This window comes from Alexandromys fortis, unplaced genomic scaffold (genome assembly GCF_014885135.2).
Source record: "Alexandromys fortis isolate MF-2015 unplaced genomic scaffold, M_Fortis_MF-2015_v1.1 scaffold_217, whole genome shotgun sequence".
NCBI classification, from domain to species: Eukaryota; Metazoa; Chordata; class Mammalia; order Rodentia; family Cricetidae; genus Alexandromys; species Alexandromys fortis.
Window position 1 is genome coordinate 265,970 of NW_026068098.1, and position 11,040 is coordinate 277,009.

Here is an 11,040-nt window from a genome sequence, read left to right on the forward strand (position 1 = left end):
TGGTTTTTCCCAAGCGTGGTGCTCAGAGAGCGATCGAGCCACGGCTACTTTCCAGCCCACATATGTTGAGCCCTTTCCCCAGGGGCTCTCCCATCCCTTCCAGCCCCGGCCACCAACTTCCCTTTGCCTCTGCCTCTTCCCTGCACAACCCAGGCCACCTACTCTGACAAGTTCTCGCTCATCTTGTATAGGGTGAGGGGATACTGAAGGGAGACGTGAGGCAGCTCGCATCTGGGGCAACCCAGTCCTGATTCTATGTGCCGGAGTCACCTCAAGGTAGGTGGGGACTTGTTAGAGACAATACCAAATCATACAACTTGTAGATTTTCTTTTAAAGACAAAGTCTCACTAAGTAGCACAATCTGGTCAACTAAGTAGCACAATCTGGTCACTCTCCACCCTCCTGCCCTACTTTCCAAGTGCTAAGACAACATCCACACCATTATTACGGCTTCAGCCTGGAGATTTTCTATGCACGTGCAGGTTTGCACAGGTGCTCTCTGCATCAGTGTCAGCGGATGCTCATCTGTTTGCTTCTCTCAAGTGTGGATCAAAGCACCCGTCCCCGATTTGAAGATAGACCTTGTGTGGGCAAGATGACCTGGCTTGTGTCCTTGCAGAGGTGCCCTTTGGGGAGCTGATTTGTTCTCGGGGCAGCACACACCTGGAAGGAGAGGCAGGGCATCAAAGAACTCCAATGGCCCTGGAAGCCACCCTCCAACTCTCCTGCCTCCTGCCCATACCTTGTCCCAAGCAGGGTAGCTGTCCCCAGAAGCCAGGGCTCACCTAGTAAAGCACATCTTCAAACTCCAGCTGCAGGTAGCGGAGCAGGCTGGATGGCAGGGGAAGCTGTGGCAACGCGCGGGGCAGACTGCCCTTCAGGTGACAGCGGAGGGCACAACGGCTAAGATGCTGCAGGGACCTGGGCTGCCTCACCAAGGCAAAGAGGGAAGAGTAGAATCGATGGTGCTTCTGGAGACAGGAGGAGGGATTCAGTGAGGACAGCCTGGGACAACCGGCTCCCACTTCTTCTAGCAGGGACAGGATGGTGACCGCTGGGAGCATCTCTGAGAACCTCATAAAAACACTCAGATCTCGCTCCAGAAGGAACGTTTTTCTAGGACATGAGTGGGCTGCTGAGCGACTTCTATGGAAGACTGACAAGGCTGTCCCTCGGGGAATGGTGTCTCTCAGGGCCAAGCTGAGTCACGTGCTCAGGGTCCTGGACACTGACCTGCACGATTTCAGGTGGTACCAAGCCCCTGGCCTCCTCAGGAAGCTTCACCACGCAGTAGGTGTTCATCAGGACCTCGATGGTCCGTGGAGATGTGCACCAGCGCTCTAGCACCTGCAAGAGAAAGAGATTCACCAGGGAATCCCATCAGGCCATGTGGGGTGACTGGATGATGGTGTAGGGTCAGTTTCTCCCCCAAATCTACTGAAGTTCTAACGGCAGATATGTGTATGACCTCATTTGAAAATGAAGTCCTATTTTTGATTCTATTTTTATTTTTACTTGCTTATTTAATTTTAAAGATTTTTATTTAAATGTATGTATATGTATTGCCTGTATGTACGCCTGTGGACCACATGTGTACAGTGCCTGTGGAGACCAAAAGGGAGCATTAGATTCCCTGGGACTGGAACTAGAGAGAGTTGTGAGCAGCCATGTGGGTGCTGGGACTCAAACCCAGGTCTCTGGAAGATCAACAAGTGTTTTTTAGCGACTGAGCCATATTTCTAGCCCCTTTTTATTTATTTAGTGAGATAGGGTCTCACTATATAGCCACGACTCACCTCAAGCTTGTTATGTAGACCAGGCTGAGCTCAAACTCACAGAGATCATCCTGCCTTTGCCTCCCAAGCTTGGCAAAATTTTATTATCTATCTATCTATCTATCTATCTATCTATCTATCTATCTATCTATCATGGTGTGCCTTATGTGTTTGTGTCTCTGTGTGTATGCTAGTTTGTAGGAGCCTGTAGAGGTCACACGCTATGGAACTGGAGTTACAGGCTGTTGTAAGTCACCCAGGGTGGAGGAACTTTAACTCTCGAATGCTGGCATCACAAATTTGTGCCACCATGCTCAGCTTGGAAACAGGACTTTCGCAGATTCAATCAAGTCAATGGCTGTTAGAGTGGCCTCTATGTAATATGGCAGTCATTCTTATGTGACAAACAGGGCTTGGATATAGTTTAACAATTTGACTAGTATTCATGAGACTCTGATCTGATCCCCAGTACCACATAAGCCGGGTGTGTGATGCCTGCAATCCCAGGAATCCAGAGACGAAAAGAGGAAGATCTTAAAGTTCAAGGTCATCCTCGGCTCTATCACAAGTTCAGGGTCTGCCAGAAGAAATGTGGCCCCATGAGAATCTCAGAGCCATATGGGCACAAGCCAAGGAATACCAGGAAATCACCAAAGCTGGAAAGAGGTATACAGTGCACCTCCCTTGGAGCCTTCAGAAGGAACCAGTCTGGCCAGCACCTCTATTTCCAGCTCCAGCCTTCAATACTGGGAACGAGAACTGTCGTGGGTGGGCACAGCCAGCGAGCCTGTGTCTAGTGGTCACATGGCTGGTGGCAGATTCTTCTCCTATCACTTTGCAGGCATGGACCCTTAATCCTCATTTCTACCGGATGTGGATTGTTGTTATTGTCTCCAGTTTGTAAGTGAGGGAAACTGAGGAACAAAGACATTACGAAGTTTAGCCAGACTGCAGTTCTACCAGGCATGCCTGGCACAGTGGCCTTTGGCTCCCAACTATGACACCACCCTGCCCTTCCATTTGCCTCTCCTGGACGGGGTCCTGGATTTTCTGCTGCCTAAAAAGTAGCCCTTGGCCTGGCTGTGGGCTCCCGGGCAGATAAGAACATCAGAGCTAGTGCTGGGGATATAGCTCAAGTGCTAGAAGGCTCACCCTGCGTATGCAGTCTTTGACTCAATGGTAAGTACCATATAAACTTGGCATGGGGTGCAGGCCAGTCATCCTGGTACTGGGGAGGTAGAGGCAGAAGGATCAGAAGTTCAAGATCATCTTTGGCTACATAGAGAGCTTGAAGCAACTGGGCTACATGAGACACTTCTCATAAACACATAAGCCCTCACTGGGGAGACACCTCCAGGGTTAAGAGCACCCACTGTTCTTGAAGAGAACCCAGTATCTACATGGCAGCTCACAACCATTGTAACTACTGTCCCAAGGAATCCAACACCCTCTCCTGGCTTCTGTGGACACCAGGCATATATGTGGTGCATAGACAAAGATGTAGGCAAAATACTCATACACATAAAAATGTTTTAAGTTTAAAAAAAAAATCAGACATGGTAGCACATGCCTTCAATCCCAGCACTCAGAGGTAGTGAAGCTGCTAAGTGCTGTCTCCCTGAGGAACATTTCCACGCATAACCTCATCTAACTCACCATAGACACCACTGCACATACCAGGAACCTGGATACCCCTGCTTCCCAGGAGGGCACCAGTGAGTCGAGGAGGCAGGTGGAAGGGCCTTGTTCAGGCACAGGGGCTCCCAGAGCCAGCATTTTATGGGTCCAGTGCCTCCATTTCCTGCCGCCTCTGGACAGTGTTTACTGGAGCCGGCTCAGCCTAGCCCGCCTGGTACTTTACAGTATGTCTCTGCTGGAAGGGCCTGCTCTTTCCACTCCCTCTCTCCAAGGAACCCATACCAAGTCCCACCTCCAGGAAGCCCAGGTGGTCCTCCAGCCTCACTGAGGCTACGCCAACTGGCCTTGCCCTCTCCCTTGCCTCATGACTCTATGTACTAGGGTGACTCCTGGCAGCTTAGCAAGAGCTTTCTCACACATCCACCTCATCCTAGAACATCAGCCAAGAACCCTGAGCACCATGCAGAGGTCACGCCCTCTTCTAGGGTTACACCTGTGAACCGTGGGCCCCACACTAACTCTAGGTTGTAGAGAACCCCCGCCCACTTTACTTTTTATTTTTTCTAAAGATGAGGAAACTGCCACAGGAAGAAGTGACTTGCACACACAGTGTGCCCTGCATGGGAGCTAGGTTTGCAGGCCGTTGGTGGGCTGAGCAACCCAGTGTGCACTGCCTGGTCGGCATTGCCCTTCGGAGCTGCCCACACCTTCCCATCCCCTTCAGCAGAGGCTACACGCCTCGCCAGGAGCCTTGGAGCCAAAAGCTCTCGGCGATTCCCCTCCAGTCTCACAAACAAGCGTCAAAGTCAGAGTTGCGTTCAGGTCCTAAGCATCAAGCCCCACACATCAGTCTTCTGGAGAAGTGCTGAGGCTGGTGTGTCACACAGACAGGCTCAGAGTCACCCTCGCTGGGAGGGCTGGGACTCTAGCCAAGGCTAGAGGGGCTGCAGGTTGTGAGAAAGGGACAAATGTTGTCCTTTACTCTCCCGGTCACCCTTCTCTCTGAGACAGCCAAGGGCTAGAGCAGGCTGGTGGGGGGCAGGTGCAGGGGCAGAGGTGGGGGTCTTGAAATGTCTGTCTGCTGCTGTACCAGGTCCTGTTCCTGCCCCCGCCTGGCGGGGAAATCATTAGCTGTCAGAACCGCAGTCAGATTACAGGGAATTGCTCGTCTCCTAATTATCTGGTGTTAATAGGAGATTAATTAGTGTTAATTGTTGATTTTCTTGTATTTTCCCAAAGGGGAGACCAATCTGCCGAACTCCCGGGCTGTTTAATTATTTGGTCTTGCTTAGGAATCCAGACAGATGCTGCTAGGTCTGTGAGCAAAGGGGAGAGGCAGGGACAACAGGGATGACTTAGGGAGGAAGGCCGGGCTAGCGGGAACCTGCCCATAGCCGTCACCCTCCCAGAAAGCCAATTTAGATTTGATATATCCCCTTTGAGAATAACTGTCCCCACTCCAGGCCCAGCAACCTCCATGTTGCAGTGTAGCTCAGTGAAGCATGGGACCAAGCCCTTCCCAGGACACCCTAACCCAGCATCTCAAGTAGACCCCTTCAGGGATGCTGATATAAGACAGAACTGGAAGATGACAGTGAAAAGCATTTCCAAAGGGTGGTGACAGCTAGCTGGCAGGGGCGCGAGGGGGAGGGGGGCTGTCCTGAACTTTCAGACAGCAGAGGGATGTGTTCCTTTGCAAGTGCTCAGAACCCTTGAGCCTTGGGGAACAGCAGATTTAAGCTCTGTCCTCTGTGAGGCTCGCACAGGTCCAGGGCACATCCTGCTCAGCTAATCCTGCTGCTATATCAGGACTCTTCAGACCGCATCTTCCCCAGCTCAGGGACTGCTTCCGTCACTGGTCCTGGATCTTCTGTCCATTGCACTCAGTCCACCTTCCTCAAGTGCATGAAAACACATGAACACATACCTGTTCACACACACACACACACAAACACACTTGCTGTTGCTGCGTGCCCTTCCTTATCCTTAGGTTACTTTCTTGTTGAATGGAAGAAGAGCTATCTGCTCAAACGCTCCAAGTTGCTTTTGAGAAGCAAGCTCGACACAGGTCTGGCTCTCTTAGTCCCTGCACCATAGTGACCTTTTCCCTGCCTTCAGCCATGCCCCCAGTACCTTGGGGAGTGCCCCTGGCCAGACTCGGACAGCACCATGGTTGAGTAGAGCTCGCACCATGCACTCAGGGCTGTGGGCCAGGGCTGTATCTGGACCTTGCAGAGCACAGTGCAAAGGTGTATGTCCCCCATAGTCCATGGCATTAGCGCTGACGCCACAGGACAGTAGCAGCTCCACGACGGCCGAGTGGCCACGGCGGCAAGCCAGGTGCAGGGGCCGCTGCCTGTCATGGTCCGCAGCATCAGCATCCGCCCCGACTGAGAGCAGCAAGCTGCACAGTTGGAAACAGCGGTGGGTGGTGGCCTCAGCATCCGAGGGGGATTGACAGCGGGCATCACAGGCAGCCAGCAGTGGGGTCCAACCTTCAGCATTGCGGGCATCAGGGCAAGCACCCCATCTCAGAAGCAAGTCTGCTAGTTCCACATGGCCAAGCCGGGCAGCTATATGCAAAGGAGTCTCTTCTTCATCCTCAGACCGACCATCTACGTGTGCCCCAAACTTCAGGAGCAACTCCACACACCTATGCAGGGAGAAATAGTAGGTGAGAAAGGTGGCTGGACAACAATGCTGCATTTCTGCATTGTCAGTTCTACGACAATTCTGTATTTTTGGTCTTAGCACAGCAAATACACCGGGGACCCTGGGGACCTCATGGTACTACACCCTCCTTCCATCCGACTTTCCCAGAAACAGAAGGCAGAAGCAACAGTGAATCTTCTGTGCTTGCTTTTAGCTCCTGAACTCAGATGATCTCTGGTCTCTGCCCCCAGAGTTCTGAGATTACAGGCACCAGCCATCGCAGCCCACGGTGACCCCTTCCTGGGTTTTGTTTGAAAAGATTGATTTTTACTATTTTAAAAATGGTGTGTGTGTGTGTGTGTGCACGCACCCAAAGGCATTAGATCCATGGAAGCTGGAGCTGTAGGCAGTTGTGAGCTACTTGACATGGTTACTGGGAATCGGACTTGGATCTCTGCAAAAGCAGTACATGCTCTTAACTGATGAGCCATTTCTTTAGCCCCAGAAAAGTGGCCTTAAAACCAAACCATTAGAGTCTGGAGTGATGGCTCAGCAATCAGGAGCACAGACTGCTCTTCCAGAGGACCCAGGTTCAATTCCTAGCAGCCATATGGTGGCTTACAACCATCCACACTCCAGTTCTAGGAAATCCTACAGCCTTCTTCTGACCTCCTTAGGCATCAGACACATACATGGTACACATGCATATATGTAGGCAAAACATACACATAAAGTAACCTTTAAGAACAAAACAAACCCCAAGTTCTTCTCTACAGGAATCATTCCCTACATCCTCATGAGAATACAAGTCATGCTGGGCGGTGGTGGTGCACACCTTTAATCTCAGAACTCGGGAGGCAGAGGCAGTCAGATCTTTGTGAGTTTGAGGCCAGCCTTGTGTACAGAGTGAGTTCCAGGACAGCCAAGGCTACACAGAGAAACCCTGTCATGAAAAAAGAAAGAAAGAAAAGAGAGAAAGGAAGGAAGGAAGGAAGGAAGGAAGGAAGGAAGGAAGGAAGGAAGGAAGGAAGGAAGAAGTACAAGTCATGAGCTGCCATGTGGTTGGAACATGTTCCTCTGATGGCCTGGCCCAGTCCCTGGTACTCTATTACTCTCAGCTCCCAGAGGACACTGAGGCTGCAAGGCCTGAGGATCATGCCCAGGCTTACACACTAGTAAGAGACGCACCTGATGCTGCTGAGGCTCAGCAATTAGGAGCACTGGCTGCCTGTCCATAGGACCTTTGTTTGGTTCCCCGAGCCCCTTTAGTTCCACCATGTGAACATGGACTTTTTTATATTATATGTATTTTACTGCAGTTGCCTATTTAATTTTTTGTTAGGGCTTCTAGGAACTTTTAGGGTCTCGAACTCACAGAGATCCGCCTGCCTCTGCAGGATTAAAGGCGTGGGCCACCACCGCTCGGCTCATTTTAGATTTCTATTGGGCCTTGCTGGTATAGACCATTTCTTCAGCTGTGTGACTAACCCATGAAATCCTCTGGGGGTGAGCGAGCTTAACGAGGGGACAGGGTTCATAGGAGGGGACCCCATGGATGACTTGTCCTTTCTACAAGGCATGAGTCATGCATGGAGGGCCTGAGTGTACGGGGCTTCCCAGGCCCCTTCTGTTCAGATTCCATGGTGACTACAAAGTGGTAAGTGGGGTCTCATCCTCTCGGGGTCCCGAATCCCAGGTCACAATTATTTAGGCCAATGCAAAGGAAGATTTCCCTATGGGAGACGAATCACACAGGTGTGCCAATCACTGTCTTATGAACTCAAATTTGTTCTTCTGTTGTACTTGGGATGGGACCCTGGGCTCTGGGAAGCCTAAGCCAGTACTCCACCACTGAGCCACATTCCCAGCCCTTGAACCTAGTCCCCTTTCCCTCAGTGTGCAGCCAAGGGTGGCCTTGAACTCCTAATCCTCCTGTCCCCATCTCTCAAGATGCTGATATGGGAATCCAGCCTGCCACTCTACCCACTGGGGCTAACTCAGTCCTTTGTAGTCTGTTTGGCTACAAGACAGCAGGTTCCCTGGGGGCAGGACCGTGCTTAACACAATGTCGGGAGCACAGAAAACATTAAAGATTTATAGCAATACTATCTTCTCTATTACAAAGCTGGTCAGAGCCCTCAGGGAAGGCCATGAGGCTGGGCCCCTGCTCCAGCTCTCCATTCTCCCCCAGAGGAGCAGAAAAACTGTCCAGTGGATGTCTTGGGAGTGACTGCGTATTGACCACACCAGCTGGTCCTGCCCCCTTGAAAGTGGGTCCAGGGTGAAAGGTCACTCACTCAAGAATACCAGGGCCCCGGCAGAGATGCAGAGGGCGTTTCCCATCCTGGTCGGGGATGTTGGGGTCTGCTCCAGCCACCAACAGCACACGGACACAGGCCGTGTGACCTGCAGTACAGGCTTCATGCAGAGCGGTGCGACCTCCAGGGGCACTGTCCGGCTTGGCTCGACGCTTCAGCAGCAACTGGAGAACTTCAGTGTGACCGCGACTGGCTGCCACATGCAGTGGAGTGGTCAGTTCCTCTTCATACGTCAGAGACCAGAGTCCTAGGGAGAGAGAGACAGAGGCCTTAGATCCCGGGACATGGTAAAGAGTTGTCTCAGGCACAGGGACGAAGCTGACAGAGGTGGGATGAACCTGGAGCTCACTCCGTCTGAAGCCTCCCCTCTCCCGCTCAGACCCATCCATGCCTGGCCCATACTCAGAGCACGGATGTTGAAGCGGAAATCTCTCCATCGCTCTGGGTCGCTGGTATCAAAGATGGAGTCTGGAGCCAGGCCAGTGCTGGAGTCCACGAGGATTTGAGAGACAGAGCCTACATCCCCAGCCAGTACTGCCTGCCAGAAGGCAAGGACAGGTCCTGAAGCCGTGCGGGTGGTGATAGGTACCAGGCCAGGCTCAAGGTGCTCCTCAGACTCTCTGTCAGGCTTCTCCACCAGCCTGGCGCAGAGGGAGTGTCTGTCACCCCGAGGCTCTCCCTGGCCCCTGCACTCCTCTGGAGACCAGCTCATGAGCATATGGGGAAAGGAAAAGGATCAGAGGGGAAGAGAAGGGGACTATAGAGAGATGAGGAAAGGAGGAAAAAGACAGAGGGGAAGAGGCCCCGTGTCCCTTGCTGGAGCCTGACTTGGCCGCAATGTTCAGCAGGAGCTATTCTGGGCCCCACATGACTTCTATCTTGAGCCAAGGTCTAGATTGTTGGGAAAGTTTGGTGTGGGGGAACAGCAGCAAGGGACTTCAACTTGCCCTCAGTCCTTGGGACCTCTGTTCCTGCGGCAGTCAGCCCTCCGTCCCATCTCAGGCCTCCCAGCCCCCGGCTGCCCCTTACCCCTCTGGTGGCTGCTCCAGCGAGGCTCAGCCGCCCGGCTCTCCAGCAGCAGGTCAGCTGTGCTGTGTGGGGGGAACAGATCCTGCAGCCTCACCAGGTCCCCAGTGTACAGTGCGTTCTGCAGAGCCATGTCACGGCACAGCAGTGGTGATGACCTAGGGGTCCTCCAGGATGAATAGGCTTGCACGCTCCAGATCTGGCAGGTAGGGGCAGAGGGGAGGCACCCCAGGTGGTGTCTTGTATGGGGAGGGGAGCTCCTTCCCCCAGGCATGGCTGGTTTCTAGAAGAGGGAGCCAAAGAAGCAAGACTTGAGCCACACTGAAGTTGAACTGTGCAGGCAATGCTGGGCCCCAGCCAGGAGGAGCTCAGTATGGGAGGTGCAAGGAAGTTGCCAGGCCAGCTGTAAATAGCAGCAGCTCTGAGTACCCAGTGGAATGCTCCTGCTGGGGAGAAGGGAGAGGGAAGCAAAACACAGTGGTGGGAAAGCAACCAGGAGCTTCGCTCCTATGGCTGGACAGCATCAAGGTTAATGCTGTCCGAGCCATTGCCTTACAGACAGAAGAACATTTCAGGGAAGGAGATGGTGTGCCTAGGGGTCACAGGTACCTTGCCCCAGAGCCAGGACTGGACTGCTGATCCTAAGCTCCTTCTTGCCTGTCACTTGCTCCATCAACAAGTCAGCTTCAGACGCCTAGTCTGTGACCTCCAGGCAGGCCACTGACTCCTGTTCCTCAAAGACAAGCTTCCGCTCCTAAGCTCAAAGGAGGTTGGTAACTGAGGTGAGCATCAGAGAGATTGTGTGAGGCACGCTCAGGGGTTCTCTGCAAGACAGACTCCTGCCCAGGAACATGGGGCCTCAGTCCCCAGGCAGCAACAGAACCACTCCCACGCCCAGCCCAGCTACTGGCCCACTCAGACCCACAATATACTCCTAGGTGCTAATCCCCATTCCCACCCAGGTACCAATTCCCTGCCCATCTCAAGTTCTGGCCTCCCATCCATTCTTGGGGCCAGCCCCTCAGACACATTCCAGGCACCCGTTTCCCCTGCCCATCTCCTGGATGACTCCCAGCATCTCCTACCTGGTGTCTCTACCCCTCCAGAACTATACGGAAGTCTTAGCTGGGAGTGATCTAGGAGCCTCTCTGGCCATTCAGCCCAGAAGATAGAGAGTGCTTTGATTGAGGAAGGTGGGGATAAAAAGCAAAAGAATGGAGAAAGGAAAAAAGCCAAGTGAAGCTCTTGGGTTTGGTTTGTTGAGTCTGCCTGCTGTGGGCTCTGGGATCTCCCCTGGTCTGGCTCACACTGACTGGGCACCATGGGCACTGACTGACTTTCCTCATGCCCTCTGTACAGGGTTTGCAGGTCTGTCTTCTGAGAAGGCACTGTGTCTTCTTTAGCCCTTGCTGACCCAGTAGTCCTGACCTCCGAGTTCCCCACCCACTAGGAGGGGGTTTTGCAGGAAAGAGGTTGTAATTGTTGCTGTTCTCCTTGCTTTAGCAAGACAAAACCAAAACCACCACCACCACCAAAACCCCACACGATAACAACAAAAACCGAACAGACTTGATGAAAGCAACTGAAAGAAGGCTTTATTCTAGCTCACAGTTCAAGTGAACGCGGCTTG

At 52.6% G+C, this 11,040-nt stretch overlaps 1 protein-coding gene across 1 annotated transcript; it reads right to left on the minus strand.

Annotated features, from left to right (window-relative positions):
* Nucleotides 1–249: 249 nt before the first annotated feature.
* Nucleotides 250–9,720, minus strand: Asb10 (ankyrin repeat and SOCS box containing 10). Its single transcript, XM_050123701.1, has 6 exons — nucleotides 9,414–9,720; nucleotides 8,364–8,631; nucleotides 5,548–6,067; nucleotides 1,235–1,348; nucleotides 787–972; nucleotides 250–664 (listed from the first exon to the last, which is right to left on the minus strand). Exons 1-5 carry the CDS (start codon nucleotides 9,682–9,684, stop codon nucleotides 787–789), a joined length of 1,359 nt encoding a protein of 452 aa, XP_049979658.1. The 5' UTR covers nucleotides 9,685–9,720; the 3' UTR covers nucleotides 250–664.
* Nucleotides 9,721–11,040: the final 1,320 nt, after the last annotated feature.